The following is a 17,854-nucleotide window of genomic DNA, read 5'->3' on the forward strand; positions in this document are numbered from 1 at the left end:
ATGATAATAATAATACTAAGTAGAAGAAAAGGAAAGAAAAGAAATAGAAAAAGAAGGAAGAAAAGGCAGAAAAGTAGAAGAAAATGAGGGGAAGAAAAAGTAGAGTAGTAGAATAAGAAAAAACCTTACTGTAATAATAATAATATACAAATAATAAGTACACAAAGTAAAGAATACTATTAATAACAAGAATAACAAGAAAAAGACAATATTAAACAGATTTTTTTGTTTGTTTATCCTTTAATTTTTTTATTCAAATATTTTTTTTGCCGTCACGGTGGCGCAGTGGTTAGAACTGTCGCCTCAAAGCAAAAAGATTGCTGGTTTGAGCCTCGGCTGAATCAGTTGTCATTTCTGTGTGGAGTTTGCATGTTCTCCCCGTGTTGGTGTGGGTTTCCTCCGGGTGCTCCGGTTTCTCCCACAGTCCAAACACATGTGCTACAGGGGAATTTGATGACCTAAATTGTCCGTAGTGTATAAGTGTGAATGAATGAGAGTGTATGGGTGTTTCCCAGTACTGGGTTGCGGCTGGAAGGGCATCCGCTGCGTGAAACATATGCTGGATAAGTTGGCGGTTCATTCCGCTGTGGCGAACCCAGATTAGTAAAGGGACTAAGCTGAAAAGAAAATGAATGAATAATTGTTATTATTTATTTTGTTGTTGGACCGGCCGGCCCCACTTCACATGCTCCTCTAGCTCTAATATAAGCTGTACATTTGAAAATAACACCAGGAACTAAGGTGGAGAGAGAAGGAAAAATAAATAAATAAATAAATAAATAAATGAATGAATGAATGAATGAATGAATTAATTAATTGATTAATAAATTTTAGAGAGACCGAAAAAAAGAATGAATAAAACAAATACAGGAATAATGAAGTATGTAAAGACCTAATTATGCTGTGGGAAAGATATCTGGTTCGTTCCAACTCCAATTTTTTAAGTGTAGGTTTGTCTCTCTTGTATTTTAAGACTCTGCCGCAAATTCCTTCGAGTTTTATGAATGGACCACCACGGAAAAATGTGGGGGCTGGGCGAGGACAACAAAGACCGTTTTATTGTTGTAGTTTATTTTTTGCCTGCAAGGTGGTGCTACTGCACACATGCACACATGGCGGGGATGCTTTGTCTCAGTACAGACAGAGTGAATGATGATTGCAGACTTCTGACTCACAACAGCAGTAAATCTTGTCATAGATTCGGCGCGTAGCATCAAAATCTGAACGGTTGCCAAGTTGTAAACAATGTGTTCTCTTTTTAGCTACCAAACTTAACTTCCAGACGACAGACAGAAGCTTTTTTTTCTGTCTAGAGACATGAAGGGACATTTCGTGTTTAAACCATGATAGTCATTTTTATTTATCACTGTTTTTATTGCTCGACGTTTCCAAGAACACTGAGAGGATTGTATTGTTAGACATCTTCATGAAACACTGCCTCTTTATGTCCAAGAAAACACACATAAATATACTAAGACAAAAGTGCTTCTTGTGTTTGAACACATACGGCTATATTTCCACTTCCCCTTCAATGTTATAAGCAAATGAAACATTCAAAGAAATCATGTTTTGAGGAGACGACATCCTTTTTCAATCTGGGCTAGACTGATATGGGCTGGATGTGTCTTCTCTTACCTCTCATCACAAGGTCACAAAAGTCTTTTTTGAACTGCTGTGTAAAAAAGAGCACCTGCATGTGAACACACAGGGAGCTCCTCTATAGTGCCACTGGTGTGTTTATGGTGCCATGTTTTTCTGGACACTGCATAAATGATTCCAAATGCTTTCTCTTGCACAAAGTGGGGGGAAACAGACTGAACACGTCACAATTCTTCTCAGAAAAACATAAAGGTGAAGCTGACTTGAAATTTTCACCAGATGTCAGTATCAACCAAAGTAATACATATAAATTAAGAAATTAAGTTACGTTACGTGTAATCAAATTAAATGAGAGGGGAAAGTATTGAACACATGAAGAAAGGAAGGTGTAAAAAGGCATGAAAAGCCTAGACAGCAGCTGAAATCTCTCGGTAGTAATTCACCATTTGCTCCTCGTCAGTGTAAATTAATACTATCTGCTTCAGTTCTACACCTACATTAGCAGATGATTAAGATGAAACCAGGGTAAACATTTCAGCAAGACAATGACTCCAAATCCAGCCAAGGAAACTCTACTTTGCCAATGCAACAAGGTAAACTGACCTGATGTTTAGGTCTTATTACTACACTTAAAATATGGTTCTTTGGCTTGTAATCATAACCTTAAACGAGCCTGTTATGGTTATCCAGCAGTTCTTTGAAGTGGTTAAGGTGCTTTATAGCAAAATATAGGCTATGTATAGGTGCTTCATGAATAGTTCCATATGATTCATATGATCCACATGTGCCAAGGAACCACTTTTAGTGCTAGTTAGCACCGTTATACCCCATGTGAACGTATCTATGCTTAAACATGGTATTAAACATATTGTTCACAAAAATGGCAATTCTGTTATTAATAACTATCCCTCCTCATGTATTTCCAATCTGCTGAGACCTTCGTTCATCTTCAGAACTCAGTTTAAGATATTTTGGATGAAATCCTAGAGATTCATAGACAGCAAAGAAAAGGAACCAAAAACATTGTCAAAACAGTTTATGTGCCTCAGTGGTTCAACTGTTACAATCAAATCCCCTAATTGTTTAATAAAAATAAAAATAAAGCTTCTATATTTTTGTCTCTTGTCAAGACAAGATCTTTGGATTTGGAAACCAGAATGGAGGAGAGAAACTATAATAGATCTAATAGTGAGAAAAATAGATAGATCTATAATGGATGGATGGATGGATGGATGTAAAACTCACAGATGGATGTTTGGAAACAAGGATGGATGGATGGATAGAAACAAAATAGATAGATCTATAATGGATGGATGGATGTAAAACTGAAAGATGGATGTTTGGAAACAAGGATGGCTGGACAGAAACAAAAATAGATGGATATAATATAGATGGATGGATGGATGGATGGATGGATATAAAACTGACAGATGGATGTTTGGAAACAAGCATGGATGGATGGATGGATGGATAGAAACAAAAATAGATAGCTTTAAATTGGAGGATGGATGGATATAAAACGGAAAGATGGATGTTTGGAAACAAGGATGGATGGATAGAAACAAAAATAGATAGATCTAAAATAGATGGATGGATGGGTGTATGGATATATAATTGAAAGATAAAGGATTGATGTTTGGAAACAAGGATTGATGGATAGAAACAAAAATAGATAGATCTCAAATGGATGCATGGATGGATACAAATAAAATAGATCTAAAATAGATGGATGGATGGATCTATCTGTACAGACTGTTTAGATAAAATGACATATGGATGGAGATGGAGATGGACATCTGAACTAATGATGGATTATGAATGGACATTTGGAAGGATGAATGGTTGTATTGGGTGGAAGGATGTTTGGATGGAAATTCTGACTTGGGGATGAATGGATGGATGGATGGACAGGTGGATAAATGAATGCCATTAATCTAGATAGATGGATGATTAACCCATTTTTGTTTGCATATAGATATTTGGACTGATGACATTAGGACTGATGAACTGATTGACATTCCAGTGGATGAAATAAATGGATGGATAGAATGGGGATGAATATTTGGATGGATGGATGGATGGATGGATGTACAGTACACATATTCTAAAAAAATGAATAAAACAATTAGCTAGTGATGAGTATTTTCTGAAGCTTTTGCATTTCAGTAGCGGATGCACCATACAATATTAACCACACTGATGGAAATATCTGAAGTTGCCAAAATGATGGTGTGCAAAGGGAAGAGTAATAACTACTGCTGAATATCACACACTATCACACTAGAGATCAATTTTTGAGGAGACAGATGTTCAAGACCTTCAAGTTTATCATGTGTGCTTGTTTGGTAAGCAAATGTCTCCACAGAAAGTAATTTCAATGTGGGGCATGGTTCACATCTGGGTTTTTCCTTTTTTCTATTTCATTTACAAGTTACCCAATTCCACTGATGTGAGATTTTTACCTTACCACATTAGTTTACAATTGCTCGCATATACAGTACAGTGCATGCACACACTTTCAAAATGACTTGTTGTGGGTAAAAAGTCAGACATGTTCAATTCTTCATGCAGGTTTGATGCCGAGTACTGGTGGGAATTTTTTGAAGGGGGATATGAATGAACAGCGCTCCCTTTCATAATCAATATCCCCAGCTGAGGTCATGCCCTTGAGCAAGGATAGATCTCATGACAGGTTAAGACTTTAGAATAAAAATATTTCTTTCTTAAGACAGTCACTGTGTGAAAATATGCAAATAATATAGTAATCTAGTAGGCTACTGAAGTGGTGTGTTTTGTACTGACTGATTCATCATCAGAAATGGCTGAAATAATCAAATACAGTGGATACTCATTTGCATAGCTCCACCTACTGTAGCATCACCACTGCCATCATGTCTTCATTTTGCCATTTTGAAAGGAAGGAGAATGAAAGAGCAGTTGTGCTCCTCCTATTGGTCACAAGCTGCCATTACCCTTCAAATTGAATTCGCAAAAAGTCCCTATATTTTAAAAATGTTTTATGCTCACGTGAGCTCACTCCTCATTTTATTTATGATCATTCCTTATAGATATGGCTATGAAAGAATATCTATATCAAGATTATATTCAATTTATTTGTGTATTTAAAGAAACTGGCTCCATTGCAGGCTTTAATGAGGTCCTATTGCATTAAATATATGGTTGAAATGTATGTAAACCTACCAACATCCATTGCAATAAATTTTGCCAATTGTAAAAATATGTATTTTAGTTGCATAACATTGGTTTCTGGAAACGACAGCTTTGTAATTTTAGCATTGCTATTTAGAAAACATTGCAAAGGCTTTGTGCAAATCTGTAGTAGAAACCAGGCGACAGATCATTAGCTGAGCGTCCATCATCATTACTGTTTAAACTTGTATTTTAAAACATTACTTTACAAATAAGTGATAGAAACTACAGTTCCCAATCTAAGCCAAATGTCAAGTTTCCATGACTTTCACTAACAAAAAAGCTGAATTTCCATGACCTGTATTGAATAAATATTCATTATTTTCATTCATTTTCCTTCAGATTAGTTCCTTTATTCATCAGGGGTTGCCACAGCGGAATGAACCACCAACTCATCCAGCAAATGTTTTACATAGCAGATGCCCTTCCGGCTTTATCGCTTTGTTTGTTTGCCCCATTGTAATATGTACCTTCAAACCACCAGGTATTTCATAGTGACGTGTGGATATTATATATTTTTGAAGGTAGATAAGATAAGATGCTCTCAGTAAGCTAGACATGGCTATTTTTATGATAAATGACAACCGCTTAACAAATTTTATTAGTTCAATCCATTTGAATCTTTGATGCAGTACCCCCTCCAACCTTTTATTAATTATTCATAAATAAATAAAAATAAATAAATAAATAATTATTAAATAATTATAAATAAACTAACTAATATATATATAATATATTATATAATATTATTTTATTTCATACTACTTTTTCTTTCTCTTGTTATTTTTGTAAATATGGAAAGTCTCTAATGTGTCGGCCATTTTAAGTATTTATTTTTCACTCAATAAAAAGATTTTGAAAATTAAAAGTAGAAAAACCAAAATATGACCAAAAAAGGTGATAGGGATAAGGAATAATTGGTGGGGGAACGAGCAGAGCTGCAGGACATAAAAGGGAAGAAAATAATACCAAAACAATGTAATTCTGTTCTTCCTCAAAACTGCAGAGGAAGAGCAAATTTGGCAGTCTGAGAAATTGAAAAGGATCACTGGAGGCATTTACAAGCACTTCTGCACAGCAGCTTGTCCACTCATTCATTCATTCATCCATTTTCCTTTGCCTTAGTCTTTTATTTATCAGGGGTCACCACTGCGAAATGAACCGTCAGCTAATCCAGCATATGTTTAACGCAGCGGATGCCCTTCCAGCTGCAACCCAGTACTGGGAAACACCCATACACACTCATTCACTACGGCCAATTTAGTTAATCAATTCCCTTATAGCGCACGCGTTTGGAGCACCCGAAGGAAACCCACATCAACATGGGGAGAACATGCAAACGCCACACAGAATTGCCAACTCACCAGCTCGGACTCAAACCAGTGACCTTCTTGTTAGGAAGCGACCGTGCTAACCACTAAGCCACCATGCTGCCCTTGGCCACTCAACATTGGCAAACAGTTCTGGGCTACTGGTCACTTCTCCTGACCCACATTTCTGTCAGCTCCTAAAATCAGTTCAAAACAGCCTCTTTTCTCACTTCAAAAGAGCAACAGGGGATGCTGTAAATGAAGAGGGAAGCCATTCCAGTCTGAAAGGCAAATAATGGTTCAGCTCCAGGGAATCAGAAAGGAATTAAAGGCTTTGAGAGAGCAGCAAATATCATGTTGGGAGTTTAATTTTAAGCTTAAAAGATAGAGTAGTGTTACTATCTCTTGTTTTTCCAACACAATCTCACGGCAATTCGTAACTTTTTGATTTAGTGGCTAATTCGTACGATCTAATTCGTACAATTTAGTACGATTTGCTCATCCGCCAATGACGGTTGGGTTTAGGGGTGGGGTTAGGTGCCACGCCTCCTTTTTAAAATCGTACAATTTCATACAACTGAACTCATACGAATTCGTACGAATTAGCCAATAAACTGACAAAACGTAAAATACTTACGTTTTCTCGTGAGATCAGGCTGGTTTTTCCAACAATTGAATTGGGAGCACTTGCACTGTCTTTGGTGATGTGCAAACAAATTGCAATAGGATGCAAATGAAGATTTTATTTGCAGTATGTCTCAATTATTAGTACCTTTCAGATATCACAATAATTGTGTATTGATGAGTATAAAATAAACCTGATTTATGGAAAAGTACTAAAATACAAGTTTATTTAATGAAGATTATTTTCACATTAAAGATTGAAGAGTACAATTGCAAGAAAAACATGGATTAAATCAAATTTGAGGGTTTTTTGGGTAATTTTCAGAAAAATTAAAGAGTACAATTACAAAATAAAAAACATGATTTATGAAAATGACTAAAATTAGATTGTTTTTAACATCTTTGTGTAAAATTATGTTTTTACATTAAGTATTGAGGCAGCGCAATTGCAAAAACCTAATTTCAAGAGTTCACACTTAGCTGATGATTGATTATAAAGCGTTTGGCATGCTGTCCCGGGAGAGAGCCCTAAGCTCATAAGATCCTCGAGTCTTCAAGACGAAGATGGCTAAGGTAAGATACTCTGGTTATTTATAGTGATGTATAGGAATCATCTGATTGGTGGACCATGCATTAGATAATGCGAGACCAGCCGCAGTCAATCATAGCAAGTGCTCCTCTCGAAATTAGTTTATAAATAAACTTCACTTCTGAAAAATACTACACAGATTACATTTTTATCATTGAGTTTATTTATAAAGCATTATACTTAATATATTTCATTGAAATGTGCATTGTCTAAGGTACTTTACAGATATAGTACTAGTGAATGCAAACGAAAATAATTTAATAATACTTAAAATACAGAGAAAATAAAATGTATTAGACTGTATTAATGAGAATGTTTGTTTTTTTTTAAACATTGGGTGCTGATCTGATGTGTCGTGATATTTTTTATATTTGGCAAAAGTGCATTAATAAAATAATTGCTTGTATATTTTAAGTTCAATTAAGCCCAAGTTTTTAACATGATTTAATGCCAAGTCAACTTTGCTTTTAAAGAAGCTGAGATGCTGGACCACATACAAAAATGCTCATGAAGATGCAGGACATTGAACGTTTGCCATTTGTGTCTTGTTTTTTTTTTATGGTAAGTACATTTGGAAAACTACAAAACAATGAAATGAAAATTATGTTTCCTCAATATTAGGTAGAAGCATATAAAGAGAAAATACTAACTTTATAGCATCTTTTGGAAAGATGGAAGGCCTACAGAGTGGTCTGAATGAGAAGCAAGAGAGGAAATAATAATAATATTAAAATATTCTGTTCTGTCCAGAAGCATTAAAGGGATATTTAACCCTAAAATAGACAAATATGTATGCTGAAGTCACAATTATTCTATTCTCCCTCCTGTGATTTTCTTTTCTTTGTCTAATATTTCCTAAATGATGTTGAACAGATTCAGGAATTGTTCACAGCATTTCCTATATTTTTTTCTTCTTATAATTTTTATTTCGGCTAGAATGAAAGCAGTTCTTAATTGTTTTAAAACCATTTTAAGGTCAATATTATTAGCCCCCTTGAAGCCATATTTGTTTTAAATTGTATCAGAACAAACCACTGTTATACAATGACTTGACTAATTATTCTAAGTTTTTTCTTACAATGGCAGTCAATTTGAAGCAATTAACAACATTTAACAAATAAAGTTATTTTATATTCAACAGAAAAAAAGAAACAACCCGAGGGTGAGTAAATAGGACATTTTTCTTTTTTGGGTGAACTATCCCTTTAAAACCACAGAGATTCCAGAAACTGCAAGTCAATAGAGTGCCTTGCCAAAGTATTTGTCCAAGTTTAAACATTAAATTGCTTATTTCCCCACATCACTCAACACCTTATATAGACAAAGCAAAGCAACTTAAGCAGAAAAATAATCTGTCTCAGCCTGTTTTTGCAGGCCGTCCTGTTCACCTCACACCTTGTTTTTTGCTTTAAAATGCATTTTCAGCTGTTACACCTTATGTTGACAGGTGTGTGGCTTTCCAAACCATGTCCAATCAATAGAATCTGCCACAAGTTATTTCCAGCTAAAGTGCAGAAACATTTCAAAGATGTTTCGGTAAAACAGGAAAGCTCCAAATTAAGCTACAGTACATTTCAAGTGCCACACAACATGGCATATATGTTTGTAATGCATTATTATTGTAATTTTGAACATTTGCAAAGCTATAAGCGGAAAGATTTCTTCGCTTTGTCTTTACAAGGTGTGGAATAAAGACTGAAACTACATATATTATCTATACATTTATATTTATTTAAACTCAACCGGTATATTTAAATGTGGTTGGAAAATTAAAGTTAAAAAATACAGTTGAAGTCAGAATTATTAGCCCCCGTTATTTTTTTCCCCCAATTTCTGTGTAACGGAGAGAAGATTTTGTCAACACATTTCTAAACATAATAGTTTTAATAACTCATCTCTAATAACTGATTTAATTTATCTTTGATGTCCATGATGACAGTAAATAATATTAGCCTAAATATTTTTCAAGACACTTCTATACAGCTTAAAGTGACATTTAAAGGCTTAACTAGGTTAATTAAGTTAACTAAGCAGGTTAGAGTAATTAGGCAAGTTATTTTAAAAGAGTGGTTTGTTCTGGAGACAATCGAAAAAATATTGCTTAAAGGGGCTAATAATATTGACCTTAAAATGATGTTTAAACAATTAAAAACTGCTTTTATTCTAGTCTAAATAAAACAAATAAGACTTTCACTAGAAGACAAAATATTATCAGACATACTGTGAACATTTCCTTGCTCTGTTAAAAATAATTTGAGAAATGTTTAAAAAAAGAAAAAACAATTCAGAGGGGGGCTAATAATTCTGACTTCAACTGTATATACCTTTATATTACTTTCCTACGAAAATTGAAGAATAAGAAGTGACTTCTTGATTTAGAAATGTGTCGCTTTGCTCACATCTAATCAAATTTCTGTTTGAGGTTAGAGCTCGAGCTAACAACTGAAATCCAGCTGCATTTATGGTGCCTAAAATGCAGAGTCGGCACAACGTAAACTAAAACATACATTACTAAACCGGTGTTCAGTCGATTTGTCCTACCTTGTCCGATTGTCCTCGCATTCCAAAGGTTGCACATTTTGATGACGAAATATGCTACCATCAGATTTTGCTACTAGTGTAAATTTTAACGTGGAGTGATGTGATATGAAGCTGTAATACCGCCCTAACCTATCGAATCCCTAACCCCAACATCAGAACCATTCATAAACAGTGTTGGTAGCATAATCTGATGGGTAAAATGTCAGGACACCAGCTTTGTTTTAGGCCCAAAGTCATCAAACAAACGCCAAAAAGCAGTGCGCCAAATTTGTCCTTTGTTTGTTGACAGTGCAGGTCTCCACCTACTTGTTGGCTGTACAGTCATTTAATAATCTTACATTTAGTTTATTTACATGCACATGTTAGTTGCACAGATTCTGTAGGGGTTTCGTTTACAGCTATGGGTGACAAAAATACAATAACCCGATGTTAAAAACAAAGAATCCGTCAACATAACTAATTAACATGATCACACGAATCTCTGTAAGATCATCTTTCTGAAACCAAAATGTCTATAAAAAGATATGCTCATGAAATTGTTCTTAACGTTTCTAATCATAACACTAAAGTTTTATTATCTGAAAGATGAATGTGTTATTTGAAACGGCTACACTCAAAATATGTTGTGCTATCTCAATCTAAATTTGGAGAAAATATGGACAAACCCAAAATATTGGGTTAAATTTAGGCTATAAATTTTATTTAAAAAGATTACGCACCAGTTTGTTTAGTCCATATTATACCCAGATTTGGGTTGAAATAACAGCAGTTTTACAGTGTAAAGATTTTGTAGTTCGGGTTTTCCAAATGTCATAATGTTTTTGCTTATTTGGCTGTTATTTATTTATATGTTAAAAGTCAAATTAAGAGATAAGTTAGATAACAATCATAACGTAGGCTATTTCGTCTATTTCGTCGCGCGTTAAAAAATAATACCTAATAACAGACAAGAGCCGCTGTAGCCTAAATAGTATGCTGTTTGTTTTGCTTCATGACTGGCAATCCTCTATTTTTAATATGCATCTCTGAAACCATGCAGTGTACAAATAATTGTCACTGCCGACCACATCAGAAAGCTTTTTTATAAATGCATAACCTTTTTGTTGTCACACTGCCTTCTTTTTGTGGAAACAGAAAGCTTTATTCAGCTTGAGGACCATTGTCTGGACGGACGGAGGTCCCTTTTAACTTGAACTTGGACTTCTGGAGACGCTTCCGTCCTCCTGTAGTCTGAGCAAAAGGCTGAAGCGCTATTTTATGTGGTAATTAGTTAAAATAGGCTACACTTATTTTATGGTTTGAAGTATTATTAGGTCTTGATTATGCTATTTAACCATCCAGTTTAAATATCCAGTCTTTATTAGCTGAAAAAAAAAAAAAGTTTATTCAGTACTCATTGCATCATTTTAATAAATCAATGTAACATGGTTTGCATTTTGTAAAAAACATTTAGGTCAAAAGAAAGACAGATGAAAGTGTAACTATCAGCTTTTTCCAGTCGGCAGTCGGGAGCACCAAATTAGAGCACGGATAATTGCAGTTAACACTGTTTAAGTATATGCGCCCCGTTTCCTATAAATAAATTCTTAATTTCTATAGCATCCCTCTAAGATGCATATCAAAACACAGATGTGATATTTTGATAGCATGCAATTTAAAGGTTAATATGGGAAAGCATTTGAATTCTCATCACAATCCCCAACTATACAATTACTTCATATCTCTCACTTTCGACGAGTTTAGGCTGTCTCATTGGGATAACTGGTAATTATGTTTTAGCTTATCGCAGAATCTCATTTGTCAATCGCATTCAATATTGTAGAGTCAGTGTACAATGTAGGAGCCTGCATGAGGACATTTGGACTTTATAAAATGATTTTACAGAAGCACAGTAAGTCACGCTTAAGTTGAGAGATGTGTTGTGTTTAATTTTATTTAGTTTTTAAAAAGTTGCTTCATAATGTACCAAAAACAATGGCCTTCAGGAATTTTAGGTTAAATATACTGTTTAAAATAATACACTTTAGGCTTTTAAAAGTTAACATCCTTATAGTTAACATTTAGAATTAACTTAATGTATGAACAAGAGTTTTCAATGAACGATACATGTTTCCAAAATGTTGCTCGTGACGCTTCAACCTTTGTTTGCGGATTGTAATTGTACGTGTTACTCCATATATTTTCCTATTTGAACGCGTTTGAAATAACATAAATTGTCCTAATAAACATATTTTGGTGGATGGAATAATTTAGATTTAAAGTAATTTTGGTAGTCTAATATTTTGCGTAAAACTAGACGATGAGAGCTAGTCAAAGAGCGTTCGTGTTTGTAGAAAAAAGACTGCTCTACTTCTAATGTGCACGTGAACTCAAGAATGTTAGTGTGAAGTTCGTTCTTGTCTGTCTAGACGTATTACGACCCTCTTTGTCTACGTTTCCACCTTGACCTTGGATTTCCTTGCAGCTGGCTTTTAGACAAGGAGCTACTTGCGCAGAGTAAGTGAACTTTATTCTTAACTAAATTTAAATGAACTGCAATTGTTATGCTTTTGAAGCATACGTATGAAACTAGCGAAACTGGGTGAATTAATTTAGTTTCGACGTTACCAAAAGAAGCGTAATAAGAAGTTACTCGAAATAATTTTAAGTCCTGTTGCAAAATATGATTAGGGATCTCGAAATTGGAAAAACAAACAAATAGCACAGAGAGGTGTAATATTTTTTCCTTCCTTCATTAGATATTCTTACCTTAATTTCCTGTTAAACACATCATACAAAATGTTATATTTATACTTTTAGTTTAATTATATTGGATCATTTGAAACTAATATATCTGTATATATGTCTAAAGACACTCAGCGGGCTATAATAGGCCGAATTGTTCGCATTATACGTGTTAAGTTGCGTATTTTTAAAAAGCGAAACGTTTCACACCTATTTATAGTTGAAAAATAATAATCAGCAATAATAAAGATATTCTTGAAACAATCTCATACTGTATCCGCAGCATTTACATCAGTAATTTAATTGTTTTTACAATAATTATGAAAATGTTGGAAGATATGCACCTGCAAGCCCTCAAATAGTTCTTCTTATAGGTCTTGAGTGACTGAAGGGGAAAGAAAGTGAGGTCTACTCGCGCAAGAAATTCCCTCACTCTCACTCTCTTGACATCATTGTCAGTAATCTGTCGTTCTTAATAGTGAGAGACGGTTGAGTTTTAGCGGATGCGCATGCGTGCGCTGAGAAAATTAGCTTGGAAGTGAGGTGTCAGTCTAGGAGTAGTCGAGTTTTAAAAAGCATCGACAACCCATGACCATGATTTCGCCGATCCTGCATGGACGCTGGGCGGACACACTGATTTACGTGTAATGAGAAAAAAACCTCGAATGAAAGTTATTCTCATAAAAGCATGGAGGGACTGAGCGGGAATTGCCCTGCCTCTCATTGCAGGGATTTTATCTCGCACCCTGCGCTGGGGCGCCACTCTGGGAGCCTCGCGAGTCACCAGGGCACAGTGTACCCGGATATCACGACACAAGATGCCGGCCGGCAATTCCCTGCGCCCCAGGCCTCGTCGGGGACTTCACTGGGCTATGGATACGCATTCGGGAATCCATATTATGGATGTCGCCTTTCCTACTCTCACAACGTAAACTTGCAACAGAAGTCATACCATCCTGCCGAAAAATACATGGAATCAAGCGGTGCGCTGCCAGCTGAAGAGCTTTCCAGCAGGTCCAAAGAATTTGCCATTTACCCAAGCTTCGCCAGCTCTTATCAAACTGTTCCTGGCTATTTGGACGTCCCAGTTGTACCAGGAATCAGTGCGCACCCAGAATCCAGGCATGAAGCGTTGTTTCCTATGGACAGTTATCAGCACTGGGCACTGTCGAACGGCTGGGATGAGCAATTATATTGTTCTAAGGAACAAACACATTTTAACCACCTTTGGAAGTCCCAATTTTCGGGTAAAATATAGATCAGCAAATATTATACAACTTGGCATTGCTAGTATGCAGGTTTGAAATGTTGTACCTACTAGTTTATGCTAGTTTATACTTGTAGAGTGTAGCGATTAACTTAAAAACTAAGGCAGTCTTGGAAATCCTTGCCCATTAAGTGATATTTATTATGTTAATGTACGGCTTAATTGTATCATGTGACTTTCTGTGACAGCTTTCTAACAGGTGAAGGTTTACACGTAGCCTACCTTTTTTTCCCAAAATTTAAAGTAGAACATTTGCCATTTAATAAATATCCATAGGCTATTCATTTATTATACAAGCCAAATAATACTAATAATAATAGTAATAATCCAAAATATGCATTTACAGGGCGTACATTTATCCTAAAAGAAATATTCATATTAATAGTGTTTATAAACAATACCACTGGGGTAAAACTATATTCAGTGGTGTAGGGCAAATATAAACCAACCCAACAGAGAGATCTGTGAAGGTTATTGTGGATGGCACAAAAAATGCTAAAATTAAGCATGTTCAGAGTAAGATTAGAATGGAGTTGGAAGGCTACTGTTATATAAAAATTAAAAATGAAATATTTACATGTGGTGCCACTGAATTTTTTATTTAAATATTACTATTTAAAATACTAAATTAATGTATATCTAATATAATACATAAATTGCACTATTTATGCTAATACTCGTTAATCTCTTCAACTAGTTTTAAGTTTATATTATTAATCAAAACTTAAGTTATGACCTAATTTATTCTGTTATTTATAATCATTCATACTTGTTGCCCTCGGTTTACTTTAGCCTAAGTCCATGACGCTGAGGTTAAGCGAAAAACAATGATTAATCTGGAACGACGTAAATGATTAGCCAAATTGATGTAAATCCAAACAAATTCTTTTCAGTGTATTTAGCCGTCTAATATAGTGAGGAAAAGTCCATGTTTTTTTGTTCTTTGAAATGCATCATATAAAACTGGTTTTGGCTTCTTAAAAATAACATTATTTCCCTCATGGGAAGCTTATGGACAAAATAAATGCACTTAATCTATTCCTTTTTATAGAAATAAAGAGGCAAATCAAGAATGCTTCGTGACTGATGATTAATGGGCCATTGAGTCTTTTGACATTTACCTATGCTCAGTATCAGGTCAACATTTGTAAATGATTGTTGGAGTTTGACTTCCTCCAATTCCTTCAGCCGAGCGTAAACCCTGCTTCCGATTCATTTGAAACGATTTCCAAGCGACAAAAAATCACATTACATATTTGAATATCTACATATACACTGCACTGAAGCTAATAAATCCATAATCTCTAAAGAAATGTGTGTCATATAAAACAGAATTGGTCAGAATTGTGATCAGTTCCATTCACTCCAAAAACGTCAGGTTATTTCAACCCAATTCGATTTCTTACCCAACTGCTGAGTTAATTTTGTAATTAAATGAAAATCACCAAATTTAATCTAATGTTTGGCGTAGTCCACACTTTACCCAATTTGGGTAGAAATAACCCAGCATTTCATAGAGTGTTTAAGTCGCTATTGAACGAGTCCCAATTAGGCCTAACACTTAATGGTAGGCTACTTTTGGAGAATATATCAACTCATATGCATTCTGAGATGTTCTTCACTTCTTGAATCATTTTTGCAGATGTGGTGCCACACCAAGCCGAGATGAACGGCTACCGTCGGGGTCGTAAGAAGAGGGTACCTTACACTAAAATCCAATTAAAGGAACTGGAAAAGGAGTATGCAGCCAGCAAGTTCATCACCAAAGACAGAAGAAGGCGCATCTCCGCCACAACGAGTCTCTCCGAGCGCCAGGTGACCATCTGGTTCCAGAACCGACGTGTTAAGGAAAAGAAGTTCGTTTGTAAATCGTCAAAGTCAAGCACTAACATGCATTCAGTTTGATTATTTTCGGTGTTGTTTGGTTCGACAAATTCACCAAGGAAAATATATTTTATTTAAGTGGGCTAAATAAGGCCTAACTATAATGGCGGATCTGACACAGACCTATGCATCGATGATGTCCTGCATATACAGATTTAGTAGACCTAAGCTGTAAAACAATGAGTTCATAGAAGACATTCACACATGAATCGCTTTATATTATTATTGTTATGTTTTTAACAAACCTCCATAATGTTCTTACAACTTTCAACCCTTCTGTTGATATTGTACTGCTGTTGTTGTTTAATGAAAAAGAAATGAAATCAAGAGGCATAATTTCCCTCCTTGGCCTAGTTTTCATTGTGACTTAAAAAAAAAGTTAGCAATTGTAAATACTAATGAGCATGTCGAAATTTTCGGTTATCAAAATGTATTGTCATCCATGAGTTAGTTAATAATCATCTTTCAATGTACTTTTCCCTCTTGGTGTGTTTTTCTCAATTTTATAGCAATGGTGTCGTGTTTAAAAAAAAGATTTTAAAGTATTCAGGAGCTGAAATAAAAGCTTATAGCTTTAAATGTAAATCTAAATTAAAGCTTAAAGCTTATGTTATAAGTTTGAACACAAGAAAATCATACACTTGCCCATATTTCCCCCAGTATTAAACTGTTTGTGTTATGCAATTTCATTGTGAAGTTTTTTTTCTCGTAGTTTTCATCAAATCAAAGCTCAAATAATGGTCCACAAAACAGGCAATACAGTCCAAAAAATATTCAGGAAATACGTTTAGTGACAAAGCAGTATACCCTAAACCCAAAAAGTCAATGGGGGATAAGCAAATCTAAATTGTACGAATGAGATCGTACGAATTAGCCGCTAAATCAAAACGTTACGAATTGCCGTGTGATCGTGTTGTTATTTCTCTAAATCAGTTTTTCCAAACTTCATCCAGTTTATCCTGCACCCTTTAAAGCAATGTCTGCTTATTGACAGAACTGTTTCAAACAGCACCACAAAAAGGCACATGCCGATATATACCTAGAGTGCATGGATAGTGTAGGCAGACCCGTTGGCCTATAGGCTACATATTTATTACGCGTTAATTGCTGAAATGTAAACACCAAACAGTGTTTGTAAAATGTTTGCTTTCATTCATTTAAAACCATCAATAGCTTGTCTGTACTCTTATAATGTCAAAATCTTTGCTATATATGTCTGTATGTTTCTATTATTAATTAAATGTACAGGTTTTATTACATTATCTCTTAACAATACTTTTCAGACTTCAAAGTTTGTGTGTGTGTGTGTGTGTGTGTGTGTGTGTGTGTGTGCGTGTGCGTGTGCGTGTGTGTGTGTGCACCATGAATACGTGAAATGTGTACTGTATTTTGTATTCTAGTTCATTCTACTTTTTGGACTGAGATTGTTTACATTATGTCAGCTCATGAGCACATTCACTTTTTGTCTGTCCGTTTCTGCTTTGTAAAGTGTGTGTTTGTGTGAGTGTATGTACGCGCGTGTTAAGTGTTCACTTGTAAAATATCAAATATCTATTGTCAGTCTCTTTTTTTATAACTGTAGCAATAGATTGACATTACTCTGGGTTTAGACGGGGTCACATAAGGGCCGGATTTCAGGGTTTATGCAGGTATGACCAAGTCAATTTAAAACTTTTTAAGACCTTTATAAGACCATTATGAATGAAATTTCAGACTAAGGATTTTTAATAGGACATTTTTTCCAACATAACTTTTAAAAATTGTTTAAAACTAAATGTATGCACAGCAGACTGTTATATTATAAACAGAGTTTTGCTAAATGTTTTATTGAGATGTATTGTTGGCGACTGGATGCGTGTTAGATCGATTGGGTATAAGCAAAGGGAAAAGAAGACCCATTTAAAATTATTTAAGACCTACAAGACAATATTTCAGTGAATTAAAAGGCCTAATTAATTTTTTTAAGACATTTTAAGACCCAGCGGACACCCTGGATTTACCTTATTATGTCACATAGGCAAAAGACATTTTTGAGCCCCCCTCTATTATTTTGCCTAAATCCTGCCCCCGCTCATAGGTCTATTTTTGTATGCATGTTTCTGTTCT

At 35.0% G+C, this 17,854-nt stretch overlaps 1 protein-coding gene across 1 annotated transcript; it reads left to right on the plus strand.

Moving 5' to 3' along the window:
* Positions 1-13,142: 13,142 nt before the first annotated feature.
* Positions 13,143-17,023, plus strand: hoxc13b (homeobox C13b). Its single transcript, XM_056468355.1, has 2 exons — positions 13,143-13,844; positions 15,507-17,023. Exons 1-2 carry the CDS (start codon positions 13,286-13,288, stop codon positions 15,767-15,769), a joined length of 822 nt encoding a protein of 273 aa, XP_056324330.1. The 5' UTR covers positions 13,143-13,285; the 3' UTR covers positions 15,770-17,023.
* Positions 17,024-17,854: the final 831 nt, after the last annotated feature.

The sequence above is a fragment of the Danio aesculapii genome, chromosome 11, assembly GCF_903798145.1.
Source record: "Danio aesculapii chromosome 11, fDanAes4.1, whole genome shotgun sequence".
Taxonomy (NCBI): domain Eukaryota; kingdom Metazoa; phylum Chordata; class Actinopteri; order Cypriniformes; family Danionidae; genus Danio; species Danio aesculapii.

Excerpts from the sequence above, each read along its gene's own strand:
- hoxc13b (XM_056468355.1), top strand. The coding sequence starts at position 13,286 with ATGGAGGGACTGAGCGGGAATTGCCCTGCCTCTCATTGCAGGGATTTT. Across the intron at positions 13,845-15,506 it reads TTGGAAGTCCCAATTTTCGG|ATGTGGTGCCACACCAAGCC; the intron begins GTAAAATATAGA and ends TCATTTTTGCAG.